Source organism: Narcine bancroftii, chromosome 9 (assembly GCF_036971445.1).
Source record: "Narcine bancroftii isolate sNarBan1 chromosome 9, sNarBan1.hap1, whole genome shotgun sequence".
Lineage (NCBI taxonomy): Eukaryota > Metazoa > Chordata > Chondrichthyes > Torpediniformes > Narcinidae > Narcine > Narcine bancroftii.
In genome coordinates, this window is record NC_091477.1 from 5,646,787 (window position 1) to 5,673,400 (window position 26,614).

The window sequence follows — 26,614 nt, forward strand, 5'->3', positions numbered from 1 at the left end:
ATATTTTTGAGGTCTTGTTGCACACCACGCATAAGCTGCTTCATTCATCCCCACTTCCCACCTGTTGATAGAGGAACTCCTGCAACAAAACCCAAAGGTTGCATCATTCTGCATGAGTGAAAGCAGGCTGATAAAGGTATTAATGAGCCAGATTCAATTAGTCTAATCCACTTTACATAGTTCTCTGTCCTCTTAACAATTACCATTATTTAATATTAGATCCTTCCCATCCTAACTGTTGTAGCTAGGTAATTAAGGGAAATGCCATGTCAGAATGCATATTGTGATTGACAGTGTCTTAGAGTGGCACAGACTTGAATGAACTGTTTTCTGTGCTGTAGTGCTTTATGGTTCTAGAAGGCCCTCCAAGCCCATGAAACCCATGCACTCAATTAAGGTACAAATCCTGTACCTTTTGGAAGGAAGGAGGAAGCCAGAGAACTTACAGGTATTTGACAAAGCTATTCAGTTATTTACATTCCCTTTCTTGCCTTTCCCCAAATATATACACAGTATATATGATTCATAATTGAGAGTTACCAATAAACCTGTATTGACATGTTTCCAAGTAGCTCATCCCAGATTTTACCAAACTGTTGGATGAAAAATAAATTCAAGTTTCTTCCTGGACTAAATTTTCATGACAGCTGACATGAATCGAATGCTTCAGGAATTCTCTCTCAGTTTTCAAATTATTTCTAAATGAATCATAAAAGATTACACAGGTCTCCATTCCATTCAAGAACACCTATGCTGAACAAGAGCTGCCCAGTTTAATTTCCACCTTCCAGCTTTTGGGCTGCAGTCTAGTTTTTTTTTATTGCTCGAGGTACTCATTTGTATGCTTCTTTAAAATGAAATAAATATTTTTGCCTTTACTACCCTTTCAACCTTTGAGTACCAGATCTTTACTATTAAGCCCTGTAATCTGATACAGTGACCTATTGTCACCCAAGGAAGCACATTCCTGACATTTAAGGGGTTTTTATGGACAAGAGCCGTGTTATTCCCTGATCACTTTACAAAAAAAGTGATTTTATCTTTTATGCAGAAGACAGAAAAGGCTGATCACGCGATCCTTTTACGCAGAGGAGATTCCTGAGCTGGCTTCCGTGGGTGAAGGAGGGGGGACATGTAGTGCAGTAATGCCGCCAGCCGCCGTGATGTGGAAAATACGTGCTGGGAAGTGAAAGCACCCTATACACACACTGGAGACTGAGGAGCAGGTACGAGCATTAGTGGAGATCTGCTCGAGCAGTCTTTGAACTACTTTTTCCATAGATAGATACTTTAAAATTTGCAGTCTTGGGTCATGGGCTGACAATGTCATCGTAATGTCATCAGTCACCCTAACCCTTTGGAACTGCTTTCACTTCGCTCTACCTCTGACACTACCACCCTTGGCGGAGGGAATCCGAATCACGTTGGACCCCCCAATCCACCTTTGTAACTTTTATGCAGGTAAGTGGAGCATGTTAAAGGCAGAGGAAACCTGTCTTTACAATTTGCTAAATTTCACTATAAAAAGGCCTTTAGTCCTTGTGGCACATCCAGATTTTATGTTTCAAGTGGATCCCTGATCATATTCTGAATTCTAACAAATACCCACTTGGCCAAGTTAATGTATTAATCCTACTAACCAAAGGAATCAGTCAAGTTAACCTTTGTTACATTCCCTCCATACATGATAAGGTAACCAGACTGTACACAGGTACTATCGCCCTACATAATTGGAGTAACTCACTGATATCCCTGCATTCAAATACTCCTGTTCCTGCCAATGGCCCAGGCCCCCACAACAGTAATGTACACAGAATGTAGTTTGATAGTAAACTATATTCTCCCAAAAATCAAAAAACATGGAACCAGATGAAATGCTCTTGCTTAGTTTCATTTAAAAAGCTACATAAATGCAAAGGAACATTATGTTTTGCTATTTGGACAAAATACAAGTTGATAGACTTCTGATATCTTCATTTGTCAGAAGGGAACTGGCAACTCAACAATTCAGGAAACATCTGTGGTGAGTTGAACAGAATTTGTATTTGCGTTTAATGCATTATTGGAGCAAATCCACAACAAAGTATTCACAGCATTTTGCTGCTGTATTAATTCATGGTATTGCTCCAATTTGTCACAGTGGAGCTGTTGCTTTACAGCTCCAGTGACTTGGGTTCAATCCTGACCTCCAACACAGTGTAGAACTGACATGTTCTTCTTGTGGCCACACGAGTTTTCCAGTTTCCTCCAAAGAGATGCAGGGTGCCAAGCTAAATGGTCACTGTAAATTGCCCTTCGTGTGCAGATGAATGATAGAATCTGAAGGGAATGAACCTAGAGGATAGAACAATATACAGAAGAATGCAGCCCCTTCAGCTCTCGATGTGCCAACCATGAAGTCACAACATGGGGACTGGAATTGCTCAGTGAGTGGCATGGATTTGATATACTTGGTCTCCCAGTCATAAGAAAATAAGCTAATCCAGTACTCAATAAAGCTGCCCAAAAGTAATAATGGTTCTCAAATGTAATGATAAAAATGTCATGCAAAAAGATATGGCTTAACAGCAAAGGACACAGTGGGGGAAAATATCAGTACAAATCTGTGCCATGGAATTAACAATTACTAATCTTACCACTTTACTGATATAGAACATCCAAATCTCAAGAGTTCACAGTACAAAATAGCTGAGAACAAGTTCCCTTGGTTCTTGCTTATCAGCTTCTGGATCCAGCACATTAACACTTCGGCCAATTGCAAGGTTATCCCAACATTAGCCACATCTTGCCCTTCCCATCCCTTTTCAACAAAACTTCCAGCCCCTTAGTCACTTCCTGCTGCAACCACAGTAGTCCCTATATTTCCCTCTCACCCACATCTGGACAATAAGCAGATCTTCCAAGTGAGGCGGTTTTCCATGAAACTCATCCAACTTTACCTACAGTATTTCATGGATGATGTGGCATTTTTTCCCCACATCGGTGAGACATTGCAGATTGAAGGACCACTTTCCTGAGCGCCTGCATTTTGTAGGCAAAAAACTAATGGACTCATCTATGTGAATCACATCAAGTAGAAAATCTGATGACAGAGGTAAAAGTCTGATCTGGCTCATGTGAATAAAACTTGGTCCCAGCTGCAACTACTGGTTATCACCCATTTCTTTTCCCTATCCCCACACAGACCTGTCATCAACCTCATCCATTGCCAGGGTTTTTTAAGTGGATTGTGCCTGATTGTACCAAGAACATTACAACACAGAAATAGGCCCTTTAGTCCTTGTCATCTGTGCAGAACATTTTTTTTCTGCCTAGTCTCACTGACCTGTACCCAGACCATATCCCTTTATACTCTGCCCATCCATGTCCCTGTCCAAATTTTTCTTCAATGTCAAAACTGAGCCTACATTTACCAATTCAGCTGGCAGCACATTCCACATCCCCAACACTTGGTGTCAAGATCTCCTTTCACCCTTAACCCATGTCCTCTAGTTTGTATCTTACCTAACCTCAAAGGAAAAAAACCTGCTTATACTAATTCTACCCATACCTATCATTTTTTTTATAACTCTACCAAATTTCCCCTCATTTAACTTAACTACTGGAAGAATATAAGTAAAATTGAAAGAATACAGAGATTTGAAAGAATGTTGCCAACACTTGAACAACTGAGTTACAGTGTAGGCCAACATCCTTTCAAATCTCCTCTGTATTCTTTCAATTTTACTTATATTCTTCCAGTAGTTAAGTGACCAAAACTGCACACAATACACATATTTAGCCTCACCAATGTCTTATACAACTTTATAATAACATCCCAACTCCTATACTCAAAGTTTTGATTATGTGCCAAAAGTTCTCTTTCCAGCCCTAAGTTTGAGGCACAATTGATAATATTCTGCCTGGGTGGCCCTAAACCTCAACGATATGAACATTGAATTTTCCATCTGGTTCTACTTTTATAATCCTTTACCTATACCTGCCCCAGATTTTCTTTCAGCTCCTCTTCTCTTCCTGCTCATCTGCCTGTCTCCTGCAAGGATTCTATTTCATTTTCTCAATTTCTCCGTCTGCCACATTTTTTCCCAAGATGAGGTCTTCCAGTCAAAATCTTCCAAAATGCCTACCTTCTTCCACAAATATGGCTTCCCCTCCACCACCATCAACTCACCCTTCACCCACATCTCCATTTCCTGTTCATCTGCCCTAGCCCCCTCTGGCCCAAGATGCATCAAACACAGAATCCCCCTTGTCCTCACCTACCACCTCACCAGCCTCCGCATCCAACACATTCATCTCCAGAATTTCTAGCACTTGCAACAGGATCCCACTACAAGAATCTTCCCCTCAATGCCTTCTGTAGGGAACTCTCCCTACAAGACTCCCTTCTGTACTCATCCCTCCCCAGCAATCCCCCCACCCCCACCCCCCCGGCACCTTCCCCTGTGGCTGATGGAGACCTCCGAGCAGCCAACCATTTCAGTTCTGTGTCACACTTGTATACTCACATGTCTGTCCATGGCCTCAGGTACTATCCAACCAAGCCTATCAGTACATTGGAGGAACAACATGTGGTTTTCTGTCTGGGCACTCACTAACCAGGTGGCATTAACAACAACTTTTCTGGTTTCTGTTAACCTGCTCTCCTCTTCCCCCCAGCCCCCCCCCCCCTTTCAGCTTTCCATCCCCCTTCCCTCTCTATTCACCCAGCCATCCATCCTCCCCTTGCTTGCTGCTGTCCCTTCCTCCCTTCTCCACCTATTACCTCCTGCTTTTACACCACACCTCTCCCCATTACTCTTATTTGGATGCCTGCTAACATTTTTCTATACCTTGATAAAGGGCTCAAGATAAAGGGCGTCAGTTATTTATTTTTACCTTTTTATACATAAAGGACACTGTGTGACCTGCTGAGTTTCTCCAGCATAGTTTTTACTTTTTTTCTTTTCTCTCCACCTACCAACCTCCTGCAGTGGCTCTTCCCCAATGTCCCTCTCCAGCTCTCACCTTTATTTGTCGTATCCTGTACCTCAGCCCCTCCCCAGCACTCTGCTGCCATCCAATTCCTTTTAGGCTTGATATCTCCCCTACCCATCCTCAACTTAAAAAAAAACCCAAAACATTAACTATTAATTTCTCTCCATGGACATTGATGAATCCCTCCAGCTGTCAACTTTACATTCCAACATCTGTAGTTCTTGTTTCACAAGCTGTCTAACAAGTATTTTTTTAAATATTTTTGCTTATATAACCTTTTGATTTCACGAGTGCTCATGTTCGAGAATGGTTATTAACCTATCACCAGAACATTTGAAGCAGAAGTATTGTAAACAGGAAACCAAAATTTCAAATTTGCAAACAAACCAACAATCGCCATCTTGAAAACGATAGAATGATCTACATTAAAAGAGAAACTACACAATTTACAATATTTGGCTGAGTTTATAAAGCTGTGCACAGTCTGCAGAAGTAAAACACAAGAGTGGTTGAATTAAAAACACAATGGTGGAGAAACCCAGAACCAATGTTTTCAGACTTTATGAAAAAATATCAGCAGGCATCCGAACAAAGGATTGGAAAAAAATGTGGGCAAGCCTTTTCTATACCTGGATGAGGGGCTAAAGCCTCAAAACATTAGTTCTGGGTCTTTCTCTTTGCTAAGATAAAGTGCACTGTTGGACCGGTTGACTTCTACAGCATTGTACATGTTTGGCAGAACTCTCACACGTTTTTTCTGAAACTCCTACTGGAGCCGGCCAGACCTGCTGGGCTCCTCTTGCCTTTCGTGTATGCTCATTCTACCCGGCCTGTACTATACCTGCAGTGCAACTCACTAAACATTGGGCGAGGTTGGGCGGTAGGATGGATGGAAGTTTATGAACCCCCCTCCCCCCGGCAAAGTTTGCCCTGTGTGCACAACCCCTCCGCGAAAGAAGGGCTGGAGGAGCAGCAGAGAGCCCCTTGACCGGTCCTCGGGCCACTTGGCTAGCAAGAAACTCGGGCACCATCAACCCTTGCCTGACTCTGGTGTCCTTTTGAAGGAGGAACCGAGGGAACATTCAGCTCTGCGTTAAAAGACCCTGGAGAGGGTCTGTGACAGGTTGAGAAAAGAGGGGACACTGTCTCTCCTCACCCTAATCCCCCACCGTCCCCTTATCCCCCCGCCTCCTTATCCCGCGTAATTTTATTTTAATATTCAGAAACTTGTTTTTCTGCCCCCCTTTATCTCTCTCCACCCCATCCCCCCTTATCTCCCCCCCACCCCATGTAGTTTTATTTAAAGACTCACAAACTTGTTTTTCTTCTCCCCTTGTGTCCCCCCATCTCTCCTCCACCCCTTGTCCCCCACCCCCGTCCCGTGCAGTTTTATTTAAAGACACGCTAACTTGTTTTTCTTCTCCCCTTGTCCCCCCAATCTCTCCCCCCTTGTCCCCCATCTCTCCCCCTCTTGTCCACCCCTATCTCTACCCCCCTTGTCCCTCCCTATCTCTACACCCCCCGGCCCCCCATCTCTCTGCCCCCTGCCCCCCCCCCCGGCACCCCTCGTCCCGTGCAGTTATATTTCAAGACACACAATCTTGTTTTTCTTCTCCCCTTGTCCACCCCCTACCTGTTCCTACCCCTACCTATTCCCCCCCGTTCCTCTAACAATCTCCCCCAATTCCTTCCCTATCTCTCCCCCAATTCCTTCCCTATCTCTTCCCCAATTCCTTCCCTATCTCTTCCCCAATTCCTTCCCTATCTCTTCCCCAATTCCTTCCCTATCTCTTCCCCCAGTTCCTCCCCTATCTCTTCCCCCCCTGTTCCTCCCCTATCTCTTCCCCCCCTATCTCTTCCCCCCCTGTTCCTCCCCTATCTCTTCCCCCCCTGTTCCTCCCCTATCTCTTCCCCCCATCTCTTCCCCCCATCTCTTCCCCCCTGTTCCTCCCCTATCTCTTCCCCCCATCTCTTCCCCCCATCTCTTCCCCCCATCTCTTCCCCCCCTGTTCCTCCCCCATCTCTTCCCCCCATCTCTTCCCCCCCTGTTCCTCCCCCATCTCTTCCCCCCATCTCTTCCCCCCATCTCTTCCCCCCATCTCTTCCCCCCCTGTTCCTCCCCCATCTCTTCCCCCCATCTCTTCCCCCCCTGTTCCTCCCCCATCTCTTCCCCCCATCTCTTCCCCCCCTGTTCCTCCCCCATCTCTTCCCCCCCTGTTCCTCCCCCATCTCTTCCCCCCCTGTTCCTCCCCCATCTCTTCCCCCCCTGTTCCTCCCCCATCTCTTCCCCCCCTGTTCCTCCCCATCTCTTCCCCCCCTGTTCCTCCCCCATCTCTTCCCCCCCTGTTCCTCCCCCATCTCTTCCCCCCCTGTTCCTCCCCCATCTCTTCCCCCCCTGTTCCTCCCCCATCTCTTCCCCCCCTGTTCCTCCCCCATCTCTTCCCCCCCTGTTCCTCCCCCATCTCTTCCCCCCCTGTTCCTCCCCCATCTCTTCCCCCCCTGTTCCTCCCCCATCTCTTCCCCCCCTGTTCCTCCCCCATCTCTTCCCCCCCTGTTCCTCCCCCATCTCTTCCCCCCCTGTTCCTCCCCCATCTCTTCCCCCCCTGTTCCTCCCCCATCTCTTCCCCCCCTGTTCCTCCCCCATCTCTTCCCCCCCTGTTCCTCCCCCATCTCTTCCCCCCCTGTTCCTCCCCCATCTCTTCCCCCCCTGTTCCTCCCCCATCTCTTCCCCCCCTGTTCCTCCCCTATCTCTTCCCCCCCTGTTCCTCCCCTATCTCTTCCCCCCCTGTTCCTCCCCTATCTCTTCCCCCCCTGTTCCTCCCCTATCTCTTCCCCCCCTGTTCCTCCCCTATCTCTTCCCCCCCTGTTCCTCCCCTATCTCTTCCCCCCCTGTTCCTCCCCTATCTCTTCCCCCCCTGTTCCTCCCCTATCTCTTCCCCCCCTGTTCCTCCCCTATCTCTTCCCCCCCTGTTCCTCCCCTATCTCTTCCCCCCCTGTTCCTCCCCTATCTCTTCCCCCCCTGTTCCTCCCCTATCTCTTCCCCCCCTGTTCCTCCCCTATCTCTTCCCCCCCTGTTCCTCCCCTATCTCTTCCCCCCCTGTTCCTCCCCTATCTCTTCCCCCCCTGTTCCTCCCCTATCTCTTCCCCCCCTGTTCCTCCCCTATCTCTTCCCCCCCTGTTCCTCCCCTATCTCTTCCCCCCCTGTTCCTCCCCTATCTCTTCCCCCCCTGTTCCTCCCCTATCTCTTCCCCCCCCTGTTCCTCCCCTATCTCTTCCCCCCCTGTTCCTCCCCTATCTCTTCCCCCCCTGTTCCTCCCCTATCTCTTCCCCCCCTGTTCCTCCCCTATCTCTTCCCCCCCTGTTCCTCCCCTATCTCTTCCCCCCCTGTTCCTCCCCTATCTCTTCCCCCCTGTTCCTCCCCTATCTCTTCCCCCCCTGTTCCTCCCCTATCTCTCCCCCCCCTGTTCCTCCCCTATCTCTCCCCCCCCTGTTCCTCCCCTATCTCTTCCCCCCTGTTCCTCCCCCTATCTCTTCCCCCCGTTCCTCCCCCTATCTCTTCCCTCCGTTCCTCCCCCTATCTCTTCCCTCCGTTCCTCCCCCTATCTTTCTCCCGTTCCTCCCCCCATCTCTTCCCCCTTTCCTCCCCCTATCTCTTCCCCCCCTGTTCCTCCCCTATCTCTTCCCCCCCTGTTCCTCCCCTATCTCTTCCCCCCCTGTTCCTCCCCTATCTCTTCCCCCCCTGTTCCTCCCCTATCTCTTCCCCCCCTGTTCCTCCCCTATCTCTTCCCCCCCTGTTCCTCCCCTATCTCTTCCCCCCCTGTTCCTCCCCTATCTCTTCCCCCCCTGTTCCTCCCCTATCTCTTCCCCTTGTTCCTCCCTCTCTCTTCCCCCTGTTGCTCCCTCTATCTCTTCCCCCCGTTCCCCCTTGTTGCTCCCTCTATCTCTTCCCCTTGTTCCTCCCTCTATCTCTTCCCCAGTTCCCCTTGTTCCTCCCTCTATCTCTTCCCCCCCGTTCCCCCTGTTCCTCCCCCTATCTCTTCCCCCCCGTTCCCCCTGTTCCTCCCCCTATCTCTTCCCCCTGTTCCTCCCCTATCTCTTCCCCCCCTGTTCCTCCCCTATCTCTTCCCCCCCTGTTCCTCCCCTATCTCTTCCCCCCCTGTTCCTCCCCTATCTCTTCCCCCCCTGTTCCTCCCCTATCTCTTCCCCCCCTGTTCCTCCCCTATCTCTTCCCCCCCTGTTCCTCCCCTATCTCTTCCCCCCCCGTTCCTCCCCTATCTCTTCCCCCCCTGTTCCTCCCCTATCTCTTCCCCCCCTGTTCCTCCCCTATCTCTTCCCCCCGTTCCCCCTTGTTCCTCCCTCTATCTCTTCCCCTTGTTCCTCCCTCTATCTCTTCCCCCCGTTCCCCCTTGTTGCTCCCTCTATCTCTTCCCCCCCGTTCCCCCCTGTTGCTCCCCCTATCTCTTCCCCCCGTTCCCCCTTGTTCCTCCCTCTATCTCTTCCCCCCCGTTCCCCCCTGTTGCTCCCCCTATCTCTTCCCCCCGTTCCCCCTTGTTCCTCCCTCTATCTCTTCCCCCCGTTCCCCCTTGTTCCTCCCTCTATCTCTTCCCCTTGTTCCTCCCTCTATCTCTTCCCCCCGTTCCCCCTTGTTCCTCCCTCTATCTCTTCCCCTTGTTCCTCCCTCTATCTCTTCCCCCCCCCGTTTCCCCTGTTCCTCCCCCTATCTCTTCCCCCATCTCCCCCCATTTCCGCCCCCCCCCCCCGGTCCCGTGTAGTTTTATTTGAAGACTCACAAACTTGTTTTTCTTCTCGCCTTCCTCCAGGCTCCTCTTCCCCTTTGCGGACCTCTCCTTACTGCGGGGCGGCCCCGAAGCTTCATTCCTCTGTTGCCCCTCCATCATCTCCGAGTCTCTCTCTCTTTATTCCCAGGGTCTATTTGACGGGCCCCGCATAGGGTGGGTGGGGGCCACCGCTCTCCAGGCCCGAGGGGGGGGGGGGGGCCTACGCGCGGGCTTCCGGCTGCGGGTCAGGCGAGCCCGCTCCCGCGGCGGGCGAGGAGAGGAGGAGGGAAGGAGGGAGGTGGGAGGGAGGAGAGTGAGGGCCGGACCGAGCGAACCCCGGAAGGTGAGCGGCGCTGAAGCTGCGAGCTGCGCTCTGCCTCCGGCGGTGATTGACAGGGAGGCGGGGCCGCAGGTGCCGCGAAGGGGGCGGGGCCGCGAAGGGGGCGGGGCCGCGAAGGGGGCGGGGCCGCGAAGGGGGCGGGGCCGCGGGCCGGAGAGGGTGGAGCCCGCAGGTGGCGCGGGGCGGGGCCACTGACGTCAGGAGGGGCGTGGACGTGAGCTCACTGCTGCAGGTGGTCTGGGACCACAGTTGTCAGTCAGTCCGCAGGACCCCCTGTCCGCACCCGCTTGTGAATTTAATCTGGACCGAGGCCCTTTCGCCCCACGAACTTGTACACCCAATTGATCTAGAACTCCCGGTACGTTTTGAAGGGTGGGGGGAAACCCGGAGTACCCAGAGGAAACCCGGAGTACCCAGAGGAAACCCGGAGTACCCAGAGGAAACCCATGCAGACTTGGGTAGAACGTAGAAACTCCTTACAGACTGCGTTGGACCCCAACATGACCCATGCCACTCCAACGCTAACCATCCCACCTCTACACTAACCGTGCCACCCTCACACCACCAGTGCCACTCCTATTCTAACCATGCTGCTCCTATGCTAACCATGTCACCCTAACAATAACTGTGCCACCCCTACGCTAACCGTGCTGCCCTGCACTAACTGTGCCACTCCCATACTAACCGTGCAGCTCCTATCCTAACTGGCCGCCCCTAATTGACGGTACCACCACTACGCTAATCCCTGCGATATCCATGCCACTCCTACACTAACTGCGCTGCCCTGCTTTTTGTGGCAATCATTCTCTCCTAGACTCCCTGGTTCACTCTTCCCTTCCTGACCATCTTTCTTTCTTAATGTCAATAAGAGGAAGGAGATTAAAGTCAAAAGAGTAGATAGTTTCAAGTTCTTAAGAACAAATATCTTCATTGACCTGACACTAATGAGGCCGTCAAGGAAATGCACCAACGCTTCTACTTTCTTAGAAGACTAATTCTGGCATGTCCCCTCTACCCCTCGACACTACAGGTGCACCATCAAAAGCATACTGACTGAATTCATAAAAAGCTGGATAAGCTAGTGAATGCAGCTCAGAACAAATTTCTCTTTCCCTTCCAACCCTCACCCCCCCCCCCCCACTTCCCCAATGGACAGGATCAATGGCCGTCTTTGTTTCTCATTATCCGCCAGGCAGCTGGAACTGATCTGCCAGTACCAATGCCAGGGAAATGCGCACACTTCATCCCCTGCTGAGTGCTATTCTTTAGTCTGGACTTACCTGTTACTTCCACAATCAGTTGTCCTACTTTGTAGTACAGGTACATGATCCTTCATCCAGAACCCTTGGGGGACAGTGTATTCCGAATTTCGGATTTTTTCAGATTTCGGAAAGCCAGATTTTAGCCCACCCGAATTGTGCTGCCATATCCATCCCCACCCCCTTCCAGTCGCCCTGCCGTCTCCCCCCACAACCCCCTCGCCCGCCGACTCACACTGCCGGTCTCCCCCACTCACCCTTTATGGTGATCTGATGTCTTTCTCCTCACTCGTCTTTCCCTCATGGTTTTAATGACCATTTTGTTGAAACAATGGGTGCTGACATGTAAACATTTCAAATTATGGGAGGAGGGAAGAAAATAGATTGAGACCAACAGATTTTCACCTTTACAATTAAGTGCGCAATAGCTTGAAGTGCATTCAAGAGAAATGAGAAATGTCTTGGCACAGAAATTCTACAAGAAACGGTGTCTTAAGAAAGTATCCTCTATCCTCAAGGACCCCCCCACCACCCAGGCCATGCCCTTTTCACTCTGCTACCATCGTGAAAAACCTACAGGAGCCTGAAGACGGGCACTCGGCGGCACAAGGACAGCTTCTTCCCCTCTGCCATCTGGTTCATGAATGATCAATGAACTGAAGCCACTACCTTACTTTGACTTTTCATACAGTATATTTTTATAAGGTGGTTTGTACATATTGCAACACCTCGCCCATGCAACAGGCAAACTGGCTCACGGAGTTGCAGGCAAGTCCGTGGTAGATCTGACTGTGAGAGCTCCAGGTGTGTGGCAAGTCCACAGCCTGGTGGCTGATGTCATAAAGGCCCCGGGAGTCGCACGAGTCCTGAGGGATTTAAGCTCACGCGATAGTTCTATTAAAGTCACTTGGTTCAACTCACTTTCGACTCTCTGTGGTTCTTTCGCAGTTGCGTGCCTAGTATGATTGCAATATAAATATTTGCACTGTGAGGCTGCCACAGGAAACCCACCTCCTGGGCTACTCTGACAACCACAGTATTAACGGATTCAATCAAGTTTCTGGTAAGACATCAAATGAGGTTAAATGTTAAATGGCAAGTAACAATCATATTACATGACACGCAAAGACTGAAGAAAATTTTGTTTCTTCTGATCAGAAGTCTCCTCATTGAAAAGCAAATTGAAAAAAGGGAAATCACAAATTATATTTTAACATAAGATGTTGTAAGTGGAAAAGCAGAAAATGCTAACAGTATGTTATTTAATAATTGATTAGTTGGTGTAATTTAGTTGGCGTGCAAGAGGGAGATAGATCAGTTCTTTGAGTGGTGTCACACCAACAAACTCGTGCTCAACATTAGCAAAGCCAAGGAGATGATTGTGGACTTCAGGAAGAAGTCAGGGGAACACTACCCAGTTTTCATCAATGGCTCAGTAATGAGGGGGGGGGGGGGTGGGGGGTGGCTTGGGAGGAGGGAGGGGGGGGAGAAAAAGTCACTGTATATGTGTGAAAAAGAAAAAGTGTATATCATGGCTAACGTGATTTATGGTGTGAAAAAAAAATAAAAAAAATTTTAAAAAATGGCTCAGTAATGGAGAGGGTCAAGAACTTCAAATTCCTGGGTGTCAATGTCTCCGAGGATCTGCCCCGGAGCTTCCACGTTGATGCATTCACGAAGAAGACACGCCAGCAGCTATACTTTGTGAGTTGTCTGAGGAGATTCGGTATCTCACCGAAGACCCTCGTAAACCTCTAGAGGTGTACCGTGAGAGCATTCTGGTTGGTTGCATCACTGCCTGGTATGGACAAGAAAAAAACTCCAGAGGGTTGTTAACTCGACCTGCAACATCACTGGCACCAGACTTCACTCCATCAAGAACACTTAAATAAGGCGGTGTCTTAAAAAAGTAGCCCCTATCCTCAAAGTCCCCCACCACCCAGGCCATGCCCTCTTCACTCTGATACAGGATCCTAAAGACGAGCACTCAACAGCCCAAGGTCAGCTTCTTCCCGGCTGCCATCATATTCTTGAATAATCATGGAACCAAAGACACCAGCTGACTTTTTGTGCACTATTTTTTAAATATTATTGTTGTAAGATGGTTCATAACATGAATGTTTGCCTGTGATGTTACTGCAAAAACACCAAAATTCATGATAATGAATTCTGATTTTATGAATACTATATAATGCACAAAATATGAAATAGTATTGAAGAATATACAGTTTTTGCTCCATCATATGAAAATATGTGAGAAAGTCCATCAGTGGTAAAGGAGATACAATAAAGTAATTGTGTATTGAAAATAAGTTTTACGTTCTGATCAGAGAATTTTTTAAAAACTTAACACTCTTGAGCAAAACTTGGTCATGAAAATCAATTTTTTTTTCATTCATTGACAAACATGCTTTTAATTTAAAATCATGTTAATTTCCACATTCATATTCTAGTTAAATGCCACAACACCCTTGAATATTATAATGTTCCCCCAATCGTCCAAGTGTTTTAAGTTGTGTTTACAGGGTCCTCAGTAAAAATCAGTTATTTTACCATTAGTCTGTGATATAGAGTTCAACACTATGGAAACAGGCTCATCTTGTCCACATTGACCAAGCCAGTCCCATTTGTCTGCATTCAGCCCACATCCATCTCAACCCTTGGTGACCATGCAACTGTCTAAATGTCTTTTGAATTTAATAATTGTTCCCTCTTCTACCAAAATGTCTGATTGCGAATTCCATATTCTCAACACTGAGATTCCCTCTAATTTTTAGTCATCACAAATATCCTATGTGGTGCAAATTTCTTTCTTGTGACAGAAATATGTGCAGAATTAATGCTTGTGGAAATTTAAACTTGAAATTGTTTCAAGATCATTTTGGTCCAGCCTCTCTCTCATGGCATACTGCCATGTTTTAATCCAAGTATGATTAACTACTTGTTTAACCATCTAACCAGTTAACAGAAACAGTTAGCTAAGAGATTATTTTCAATTAGTATAATTATTAATTACGACATTATTCTAGGTTACTAACACATTAAATTCCTTTGTGCGCTGGTTGCAGTCGTGCGTGTGCAATCGTACAGCTTAGAGGGAACACCGCCCACCACCCTCCATATCGAGAAGGTGCCCCTCAGGTCCCTTTTAAATATTTTCCTCTTATATTAAAACAGTGTTCTCTTAGACTCACCTACTCTGGGGGAAAAGGCTATAACTATTTACCTTATCTCCATCCCTCATGATTTTATAAAACTCTCTCAGGGCTCCCTTCAGCTCTTACATCCCAGCCTATCCAATCTCCCATTATAATCCAAAACCCCTCCCTTCCCGGCAACATTCTCATGAATCTTTCCAGTTTAATGGTATCTTTCCAATAGCTGGGTGACTAAAACTTCAGATAATTCTCCAAGTACAGTATCATCAACATCCTGTGTAGCTACATAATGACTTATTTCTTCTAAATATGACTGTAAATGTTTGCCTTCTTGATGGCAGCAACCTTCATAAAGGCAGCTGATTAGTCATGGGTCTGATACACATGAATGGTGATTACCCACCCAGAGTCATATGGTACTTACTGCATCCAAGGACCACTTGTAAATGGATTTGTACAGTCAGAGATTGCCATGCAATAAAGCAAATCCCCTTAAAGGATTAAAGAAAATGTTTATGGTAGTAACTAAGGAACTGAATTAGGAAGAAGAAAATCATGCAGTCGTAATGTCCAGGAGTGCTTTTCCAGCAAAACTTTATTGATAATGGTGAGGGACAAAACACCCCCAAGATCTCACCTGTGTTCCAACATCTCCTCACTTGTCAGGAAGGCACCACAGTGACTGCACTTCCTGAGAAGACTGAAGAAAGGAAGGCTGCCGGCCACATCATGTCAATCTCCCACAGGAGCTCTATTGAGAGCATCCTGCCCGGCTGCATCACCGTGTGGTACAGTTATTGCCAAGAAATGGATCAAGGATCAATCCACAGGACTATAAAAGTGACAGAGGATCACTGGAGTCTTCCTCCCCCTCTTCGACGTGATCCACCAGGATTGTTGTCTGTAGAGGGTGCGCGAAATCATTGAGGACCCCTTCCACCCCGCACATGGGATCTTTCAGCTACTCCCATCGGGGAAGAAGATCCAGGAGTATCAGAGCTGGCCCCACCAGGCTGTGGAATAACTCCTTCCAACGGGCAGTGAGATCGCTGAACGACCAAAGGAACTGCTCACACTAACCCTCCAAGAACTCTCATATTCCTGGAATATTATTTATTCATTTGTATATATGAATGCTTGTACTGCATATGTATTGTTTGTCTGTATGTGTGTTATGTCTGGTTTTGTGTCTGAGTGATTTGCACTGAGGACCGGAGAACGCGGTTTTGGTGGGTTGTACTTGTACAATCAGACGACAATAAACTTGATGTGAAAATATTGGCACTAATGACCAGCATAGTAACTGTGCTGTTAGTACAGTTTATTGTCATATTGTTAGATACATGTACAGAAGTATGTTAAAAGCTTAGTTCTGCATGCTATCCAAGTTGCCGCTCTCTGGCATCATTTTGGATTCAAGCATTCATAGTGAGCCACATGGTAAGCAAATAACAGGTAAAATTATTAACCTTGACCATGTTCAAGTCAAGCTGGGCTTCTTGTAGGCAAAGTGCTGGACACCCAGTTGCTGGCAATGCTTTTGCCCCCTGCTGAAGAATGAGAATCAGAATCTGAATAACAATTACAAACAATCAGAATTGGCTTTATCATTGTGAACATGTGTCAGGAAATTTGCTGTTTTCCGGCAGGAATTCTGTGCAGAACCCAGTGCAAAAATTACAGTAAAGTTACAATTACATAAATATAAACTTTAAGAAAATAAATAAATAGTGCAAAACAAGAAAAAGCAAGGTAGTGTCCATAGGTTCATTGTCCTTGTGCCGGTGGGTGTTCATCTTCAGACTCCTGTACCTCTTTCCTGATGGGAGCAGTGAGAAGCAGGCATGGCCTGGATGGTGGGGGTCTTTGCTGATAGAGGCTGCTTTCTTGAGGCACCACCTCTTAAAGATTGCCGTTAATGGAGGGAAGACTGATGCCCATGATGGCACTGGCTGAGTTGCCTATAGAAAAGGAAGAGATGAAACTGCAAGTACGGTATATGAAGAGCCTTTTGAAGCCATGAGCATTCTTTCCTTTAATTAATTGTTCCATGAAACAGATGTTCCAATTAAAAGTTTAAAAAAATATTGCTTAAGTAGGTTCAATAAATGCTGGTCATGTTCACCATCCCCAAATTGCATTTAGCATGTTAAAATTTTAAAATATAACATCAAGAAGATTGAGGAATGAAGGTTCATAAAAGGTCTTCTTGGCCAATGGTTTAAGAGTAGGAAATTATACAGTCAAAGCAGACAGCTGTCTTTGGTAGGCATTATAATTCTTCAGTGAAGTTCAGGGTCAGATACAATTTACTCATCACAGTTTTAACAAATGCGACCAAGAATAGCACAGGAAGACAAAGAATGAATGATTGAAAATTGAAATTGCTTTTAACTTAGAGGAGTGTTCATTCTGATAATGCCATTTGCAATGAGGTCCCTGTGAACTTTTAATATCCTTTATCTACCCAGGGATACGTCAACCTCCAATATCTTTGGTTGGAGGTACTTATTATCAGTAAAGTATTTTAAATATTAAATTTAGATGTACAGCATTGTAACAGGCTCTTTTGGTCCAAATACCCCCAATTAACCTACAATCCCCACGACATCTTGAAGGGTGGGAGGAAACCAGAGTGCCCCGAGGAAACCCACGCAGACACGAGAAGAATGTACAAACTCCTTACTGACAGTGCCGGATTCGAATGCGAGTGGTTGGTGCTGTTATAGCGTTGTGCTAACCATGCCGCCCTTCATCAATACCACTCTCCCATAACGGAACTATAGCTTCAATATGGTAACAGCATATAGAATTCACAGACTAGAGAACCATTGCAGCACATACTTTGACTGTGGAGCCAATGCAGGCTCCTACTGGAGCAGTCCCACCTCCCAACCCTTCCCCCGCATCCTGCAAGTTGTTCTCTCCAATTCCAATTCAAGGTGATTGATTCTATTTGCATCACTACCACAGACACTGAACTCTAGATCAAAACAAGGTTGCTTTGTCATAAACCATTCACCAATGGGTGCAGCTTTTAGATATCAAGCAATTTAAAGGAGTCTTGCAAGCCTTCATCAAGGCACCACTCAATCAATTTTTCTAAAGGAGGTCTCAGCCTTCACTGGCATCTGTCCTACTCCCTGTTTGTTTACATTTATTCTCACAAGATGCAATGGCTTCAAGGTTTAAGATTCAACATTCCTTTATGATCAAGTAATACATTAAAAATGTGACATATACGATATACCTTGACTTCTGTTTGGTGTAAGGCAAAGAGTTGGCATTACTGTTGCCTGGAGTCCCTGACAGTACGAGAGGGAAAAGTAATAAAAGAGAAGTCCCTTCAGAGTCACTGAGTGTCTGTGGATTCGCCTCTTGCAGTTACATTCAATGGCAACTCGAGCTCTAGATGCAAGTCTGGAGTACGATCTGGAAGCCTTCAGTGCCCGAGGCCCTTTGGGCGCCCTTCTTGCCCTCATTATCCTCTTGAATCAAGGCTCCAGTACCTGGTTCCCATGAGCCATTCTCCAGCAGCCCTTGTGGGTCACCCAGCCGCAAGTCACCCGCAGCCCGTGCGAGTCATTCGGCCGCTGAGCCCCTCACTGGTCCGCCACCATGTTCGCTTTGTGAACAGTCAAGCTTTACATTTTAAACATAGCACAGCAAGTAAGACTCCATGCAGAAATCCAGACTTACAGTGAGAGTTCAGATAGCACAGAGCATCGTGTAACTGGTGTGAGGTTCATGTAGGAGTCTGATAACAGTTGGAAAGAAGCTGTCCTTGAATATGGTGGTGCATGATCTCACACTTGGGAATCTTCTTTCAGTTGAGGGTGTGAGTGTGGGGGTGGGGTGAAGAGAGGGTGGCCAGGGTGGGCTGAGTATTTTAATATATTGGCTGCTTTTCCAAGGGAGTGTGAGATATTGGTGGAGATGTTGGAGAGATGAGTGGTGTGTTTGATATCCTGAGATCAGAACGGTGGGGGTGAGACCCTCATTATTAACAGTGGGGTAGGAATATGTTACTGGAATCATAAGAATGATTGATTTCAAATACCACCATGGCATCTAAGGAACTTGAATTTAAATTCTGAATAAAAAGCTTGCATCACTCATTGTGGCCTTGAAGCAATTGGGGTGTCTTTAACATGAAGGTGGTTCACTGATATGTTTATGGCCACTCACACTCAGACTCAAAACATTAGGTGGTCTCTGAAATGTCCACCTCAGGGGACAACCAGGCATGACCCATAAACACTAGTGATGCCAGCAATGTCCTGAAGTTAACAGAGGAGAGAAGAAAGAGTTAAGTAGAAGAAATGGAAACAAAAAAAGAGAGTTGGTCATCATGAATCTGAAAAGATGGCGTAAAGTCAGGTCACACTGACTTTCATATCAGTGAGAGCATAAGTCATAATAACTTTCCAGCTAAAAGAGTAAAGTAAATATAATCATGTAAAAACACAGACATGATGGATGAACTCAGCCAGTCTTGCTGTGTCCATGGGAGGTAAAGTTGTATTACCAATGTTTTGGGCCTGAGTCCTTTCTCAAGGTATGAACAAAACAGATAGGGGGCCTGTATTAAAGTAAAACGCGAAAGTCTGCAGACACCCATGGTTGAAGTAAAAAAACGATGCTGGAGAAACTCAGCAGGTCAAACAGTGTCCATTATACAGCAAAGATAAAGATACAGATCCAACAATTCGGGCTTGATCCTTTCATCAAGGTATGAGAAAATGTTGGCTGGTGCCCGAACAATAAGGTAGCAGGGGAGGGGTTGGGGGAGGAGCACAGATGGTCCCAAAGGCAGGAGGAAATAGGTGGATAAGGGAGGGCACAGCAGTAAGCAGTGGGAAGGGGAGATGGCACTAAGAATGGAGAGCTAAAAGGGTTGGGGGGAGGGGGGAAAGAGTACAGACTGGACCAGGGGGGAGAAAAAGAGACTCTATGTAAGCAGATACCATTTTAGGAGCATGGTGGAAATGAAGGATTTGTAAACATTCCCATTCTTCCTGACACTGACATGCACAGGTAGCTTTGAGCTATTTTACACCAGAGATAGACTGGTCATAGCGCAAGACGGACTGGTGGCTTGTGGTTGTAAGGGCTTGCTGTGTAACGTGCAAAGGTGAAAGAATGTACCTCCAGTATATGGAAAAGGCAAGACGTAAAGCCATACAATTGACTGCAATGTCAAAACAAGGTCTAGACATGTATAAATAGATGGCTCATAAAATGACCGACAGAAATAACTCTGGAGATCAACAATGATGTGTTGGCCTTCATTGATCGGTGCCAAGTACAAGGGCCGTGAGGTAATGTTGCAGCTCTGTAAAATTCTGGTTAGACCTCACTTGGAGTATTGCCTTCAGGTCTGGTTGTACCATGACAGGAATGATGTGGACGCTTTAGACAGGAGGGAGATTTTCCAGGATGTTGCCAGGATTGGAGAACATTGTTGATTGAGCCATGGTTTTTATCTTGGGAACAATGAAGGAGGAGAAGTAGCTTAATAGAGGTGTACAAAATGATAAGGGGCTTCTATAGAGTGGACAACCTGCATCAATGGTCATTACCAGAGGACATCTGTTTAAGATGATTAGAGGAACATTTAGGAGAGATGTCAGACATCAAACAGAGAGTGGCAGGTGCCTGGAGTGCATTGCCAGGGGTGGTGGTAGAGGCTGGTACAATAGGGGCATTCAAAAGCCTCTTAGATAGAAATATAGATGTAAGAAAAATTGATGATTATGGGTGTGAGGGAGGGAAAAATGTGATTGTTGTGGAGTAGGTTTCTATAGGTCAGCACAATATCGTGGGCTGAAGGGCCTGTACTGTGCTGTAATGTTCTGTTAACATTGGGTGGCCTCAAGTTTCTTACTAAGGGGAACTCACCAACTCAGCTCCTAATCATGTCCATCCATAGTGGGTAATATCTGACTGCAATTAGGTGTGGAACTTGTAAAGCTCACTAAGAGAATTAGTAATTAAAGAGTTAATGAGTTTTCTATGTAATAACCTATCAGTTGTTTGGACAAATAACGACTAAGAAAGATGTATAGCTAACAGGCAAAGAGATCGTCTGTTGTGGTTTGTCGTGTGCTGCATTTAATTGGCAACACTCCATATCTTGAATAAATACATATCTAAAAAGGATCCTGGAAAACTTCTATTCAGAGCAGAGGGGTGGGCAAGATAAGGAGTCTGCTCCCTCTGGTGGGGAAAAGAAAGATGTGCAATTACAGCATTAAAAAGCTGCTTTCCCAGTGATTCACATCAGATCAGGCCACAGGTGACTGGTGCCCCACTTCCTGGAACCAGGTATCAGGACCAAGATTTGTGAAGGTGTGCTGGCCAGCAGGGTTTCCGAAGGGCCTCAGTCACTGAAGGCTTCTTAATGCTTCAAGGGTTTGGAAGCAGGGTTGAAGAGGTGCTAGGAGAAGAGTAAAACATGAAAGTTTGCAGACGCCGTGATTAAACTGAAAACACAATGCTGGAGAAACTTAGCAGGTCAAACCGCGTACTTTATAAGAGCAAAGGTAAAAATAAATAACCAAGGTTTTGGGCTTGAGTCCTTCATCAAGGTATATACAAGTGCCTGACAAAAGGTTTGGGGGGTGGTGGTGGGTGAAGGGGGAGAAGGGATGGAGAGCACGCAGCAAGCAGGGCGAGGAGGAATAGCTCTGTGAATGAAGAATGAAAGGCGTGGAAAGCTAGAGGAAGGAGGCAGAGGAATGGGGAAGGGAGGGTGAATGGGGAGTGGTTGGTTAATCTCATCCAGTTGAAGAGTCACCAGATAGAATATTAGGTGTTGCTCCTCCGATTTATGGATTTATGGGTGGTTTTGGTTTGACAGAACATGAGGCCATGGACAGACATGGTAGTTTGTGAGTGGGGCACGGAATTGAATTGGTTGGCCACTGGGAGATTCCTGTCATTGAAGCGGATGGAGCGAAGGTGGTCAGCGAACCGATTTCCTAGTTTCCGTCCAGTCTTTCCAATGTAGAGATACTTTAAGGGCTCAAGTCCAAAGCATTGGCTGTGGTTCTTTAACTTTGTTGTGTGAAGGACACCTACTGAGTTTCTCCAGCATTGTGTTTTTAGTTGAAGAGGTGCTGCTTGGATGTCATGGTCTTGGGCTCTCTGCTGGACAGAATGCCATGCAACTCCGAAGGTTACGGGCCACACAGTTAAGGAACTGAATAGTGTTGTAAAAGCAAGACTTCCCAGTGGCCACCATTTCAGTTCCACACCCCACTCCCACATTGACATGTCTGTCCATGGCGTGCACTGCCAAATTCCATCTCATCAGTCTCCAACCAGATGACATTAACATCTATTCTGATTTCCTTCCTCTGAGTCTCTCTCTTTCCCTATCCCTCTTCCTTTCATGTAGCTTTTTGCCCCCTTCCTTTTACCTCTCCTATCAGAGAGCCACCCTCTGCCCTCTCCCCATCACTTCTCAGCTTCTTCTACCCTCCCACCTGTATCCACCTATTACCTGTCTCCTTTGCTTCTCTTTCTCTGACTGTAAGGGGCTCTGGCAATTTCTGCTGATAACGAATCTTTCCCTGCCTTACGGGTAAACTAGAGGAAATTTCACGCATTATCACATTTTCTGTTTTATTACATGACAATGAAATAATCTTGAATCTTGAATCTCGTCTTCTTTGTTTGTGTTCAGCCCATATCTCTCTAAACCATTCCTATCCACATACCTGTCTGAATATCTTTTAAATATTAGAATTGTATACATCGACCATTTCCTCTGGCTGCTCGTTTCATATACACCCACCCTGGGTGTGGAGAAGATGTCTCTCAGTGCTCTTTTAAATCTTTTTCCTCTACGCTCCCTTATTTTAGATTCCCCTAACCCATGAAGGAAAAATGCCTGCAACTATTTACCTTTTCTATGCCCCTCACAATTTTATAAACATCTGTAAAGTCACCCCCCCCCCCCCCCCCCACCTGGCCTCACGATCCAGGGACAAAATTCCCAACCTATCTAGCCCCTCCTCAGTCTAGGGAATGCTCTCCTCAACCTGAATCCTCATCTGCTCTCTCTCTCTCTCTCTCTCTCTCTCTCTCTCTCTCTCTCTCTCTCTCTCTCTCCCTCTCTCGGGTGGTTAGAAACTAACGCAAGGTATTAACTTGGAGAAAATTACCTCAATGCCTGTGAAAAGATTAACTCAATCTATTAACATGGCTCAAATGTGCAAGTTGTTCAATACGTTTTTTTTTCAATTTTGCCATTGTCAACAGAACTTTACAAAAATCAATGTTAATGTTTGAAGTTTTTCAATAGTTTGAAATGAATTCAGCAGGCCAAGTAAATTATTTTTATTACCCAATACAGCTATGATTGCATACAATAAGGTGCATGTAACCATAAAAATATTGCCATTCTTAATCACATAACACAGTGACTTAAGATAATAGCAATCTCACCAACCCTAAAGCAACAATGGCACCTCACAAAAAATCCATATACTACACTATAAATGCTGATCAGCAGACTCTTGTCTGCAAACCATAACACTTGAGATAAAAATACTCAGATAACAGATATGGAAGCCTCTTCTTTTCCTTACACGAACAGACACTCAACAGGCCAAGCAGTATCCGTGAGGAGAGAAACAGAGATAACGTTTCAAGTCAAGAATTCTTCACTAGAACATTGAGAAAATAAATGTGTCTCGGGTGAATTCATTTCATTACATCTGTACTTACAATAAATTTCATTCATTTACTAATTCATTCAAGGCATGATCTAATTTTGTTTCAGTTTTCCATCATCTGTGGTATTTTGCACTAGTTTACCTTTTCCTTTTCACGTTAGATTGCACTTTCCTTCCCAGTGAAGCAGTGAAGTTTAGTTGGTTTCTTCCGTGCCTCTCTTATTTTTAAACAATTTCAGTCCATGCCCCCCCCCTTAAATATGCTTCACCCCCCCCCCCCCCAGGAGGTGCGGTACATCCTTCATTGAGAATGGCCGCTCTCGACGGCACACAAGAGATTGCACATCTTCTGGAATCTGGATTAATCTGTTGGACGAACACAGCAGGTCGAGCAACATCAGTAAGACAAAAAGAACAGTCGGCATTTTGGGTCGCAACACTTCATCGTGAGACCACGAAGTAAACAATGTGGTGGTACAACAGGGCAGAGAGTCTTTTCCTTGTGTTGGAGCAGCAATTCCAGGGCACGGTTCATTAAGAAACAGACTTTATTTACGCACAGGGGTTTCGCAACAAGGAAAACACTCACACAGACTAAGCAACTGCACATGAATATTCACCACTCCCAACAGATTGCAACTAATCGTGGTTCCCACAGCCAAACATGCAGATTATTGTTAACCCCGGTTCCCATGGCTAAACACAAGGATGAAACAAACAGTACCTGTCATCCCTCACTAACTGGCAGGCAAGGTACATCTAGTAACTAAAAGGTACAAATCTGGTTACAATCTACAACAGGTGAGACACTACAGTCTCCGCTGAGTATATGCCAAAAATAGCCCCACCCTGTACCAGCTTACACCTCAGATCTGGTTTTTCAACGTCATCCACGACTCACAACTTGGACCTTTCACAGTTGATCTTCCTTTAACTTGGAGAGGAGGCCAGGGATGTCTTAAGGGAACAAAGAGAGTGATCGGCACCATGTGGTGGGTCTTTTGCTGCAGCCAGCTGCTGGGGCCAGCTCAGGTATGCCAAATGAGTCAAGATGTTCAAGCCAGCCAATCGCAAGGTGTGTCCTCACCTGTGAGGACAAGATGCTGGGGTCAAGTGCAATATGTATAAATTTAGTTTCAATTTTGCTCTCATCCCTGAAATATTAACCAGTTGAAAACGACATTGGAGCCTATGGAAATTTAACTCCTGTGACTGGCTCCAAAAAAGTTCCTAACTCTATCCAAACTGATTTCAATTTTGGACATGAGCATGTAGAATGTAAAAAGAATTTGTAAAAATTGCATCGGCAGCTGCAAGAAAATGTATAACAGTGGACATGGAAATCGGATTCGCATTTAGGTTTGGAAAAGTGGCCCGCAGAAATTCATAGTTGTCTAGCTCTTGAGAAGTTCGCCTATAGCTTAAGAAATAAATGTGATACATTTTTGAAAGTTAAGTGCCCTTAGTTATATATTATAGGTATAAATTTATAAATGGCTGTCCCTAAATCGCGTGAAACCTCGTTAACTCCTTGGAATAAATGAACAAATAGAACGGAAAAAGGTTGGAATCGAATGAAAGATGGAGATCCCTCAATAACCAGGTCTGATCTTTTCTTCTTTCTTTACTAATTGTATTGTTCTTTCTTTCTTCTTTTTCTATCCTTTACTGGGGGTTATTATTTTGGGGTTTTTGGTGGGGTTTTTATTTTTTAAAATTTTTTTGGAGGGGTTTTATAAAAACCATGTATAATGGAATTGATACAACTAAATGATTATTATATTCTGTATGTTGACATGAATGGAAAATTTAAATTAAATATTTTTTAAAAAGTTCAGTGTGCAAACTTGCTGGAGAAACTCAGCAGGTCACACAGCATTCCGTGGGAAGTGACAACACAATTCTGGAGAAACTCAGCAGGTCAAACGGTGTGCTTTATATATCAAAGGTAAAAATATCTAATCAACATTTCGGGGAAGGGCTTAAGCTCAAAATGTCAGTTATGTATTTCTATCTTTTCCATATAAAGGACATTGTTTGACCTGCTGAGTTTCTCCAGAATTGTGGGTAAAACACAGAATTGTGTTTTTACCAATATAGACATTAAATTATTTCTTTTCAACCTAATTTTAATTGTTAATTTTTCATTCCTCTTTAATACTCAATGGACAAAGTAAAGACGATTCCAAAACTACTCAGTGGTCGACCACCCACAAACTGGAGAAACAACACCTCATATTCTGTCTGGGCACCATTCCACCAGTTTTTGTAAGGCCCCCCTTCCTCCCTCCCCCCTCTTTCCCGATGCCTATGCCTCCTCTCCTCCAGCTCCCCCGTCTCTCTCTCTCTCTGTGCCTCCTCTCCTCCAGCTCTGCATTCACAGAGCTATCTCCCCTCCCCTGGTCAATTCTCAGCTTTTCTCTCCTGCCAGTCTATCCATACACACTCATGGCCTCTTGGCTGTTGGCCTGTTCTTCCCTCCATCTCCCAGGTTTTCATTGAGGAGCCTGCACACTTCAGGCCCAAAATATTGTTTATATCTCTTTACCTCCTATGGACACTGCGGGATTTGCTGAGTTTCTCCAGCACTTTTATATATTTATTGGAATCACAGTGTCTGTGGACTTTCTTGTTTCACTCCAATAAAACAAAGATTTCACCCATGAATAAGGAAAATAAGTCCCTGTGATATCCAATGCCCCCATCGTGAATTTCAATAATCCATGGAAAATAGGTATTCTGATCAGTCTAGTGAAAAATTGGTTGTTTTTTTTTAAATAGGCTATAATTTCCAGATACGAGTAACTAAAATATTCTATTTGTGGCTATTTTCTGTGAATTCAGTCTCTGAATGAATAGAAATTCTGCCATAGCAGAGTAAATATTCAAATGGTGCTTGAAGTGAAAGCTTTTGAATTGACTCACAAATTATCTTTTCACCCATCAGCCCATAACTGAAATATTTACATCGTAGTCAAAAACCAACAAATAATTGTGGAACAGCCACGTCAACCTTGTCAACCTGTTGTGTGAATATTTCTGATAACTTATTTAATGTTGACTTGGAGATTTACTCAGTTATCTCTTTTCAATTTGCCAGCTAAATGCTGCAATCGTGGAAAAATAACCCTCTTTATCCATTTTTCAAAGACAGCTTTATGTATATTTATACTTTTGCTCAAGAGTTAGTCAAACAAAAGGAAATTTAAATATCAATTCATCCACATCATCAAAAGTGATGAGAACTGATTTACATAATCCCCCTTTGAGGTCGCACAACAAATCTGGAGAGATGTGCTGCAACTCAATTTTCAATCAGCTAAAAAAAAGGAAAGGTATTGGCTCATAATATAGATGACCAATGGAACATGTCAGGTGATTCACCCTGGGGAGAGTGGATATTTTTCTCCAGGGGATG

General features: G+C 45.5%; 1 protein-coding gene and 2 long non-coding RNA genes across 4 annotated transcripts in view; 1 reads left to right on the top strand and 2 right to left on the bottom strand.

Annotated features, from left to right (window-relative positions):
* LOC138743157 (protein diaphanous homolog 1-like) overlaps window positions 1-10,141 on the bottom strand; it is a 265,923-nt gene extending 255,782 nt beyond the window's left edge. Inside the window, exon 1 of the mRNA XM_069898066.1 lies at window positions 9,768-10,141. Coding sequence (XP_069754167.1) covers window positions 9,768-9,875 — 108 coding nt within the window. The 5' untranslated portion in view covers window positions 9,876-10,141. The remainder of the gene's footprint in view (window positions 1-9,767) is intronic.
* Window positions 10,142-15,782: 5,641 nt separating this feature from the next.
* The window catches only part of LOC138743159 (uncharacterized), a 116,807-nt gene continuing 105,975 nt past the window's right edge, over window positions 15,783-26,614 (bottom strand). For both annotated transcript variants that reach the window (XR_011344673.1, XR_011344674.1), the window contains one exon: window positions 15,783-16,473. This is a non-coding gene — a long non-coding RNA (uncharacterized lncRNA). The remainder of the gene's footprint in view (window positions 16,474-26,614) is intronic.
* Window positions 24,094-26,614, top strand: part of LOC138743160 (uncharacterized) — a 52,786-nt gene continuing 50,265 nt past the window's right edge. Inside the window, exon 1 of the long non-coding RNA XR_011344675.1 lies at window positions 24,094-24,228. This is a non-coding gene — a long non-coding RNA (uncharacterized lncRNA). The remainder of the gene's footprint in view (window positions 24,229-26,614) is intronic.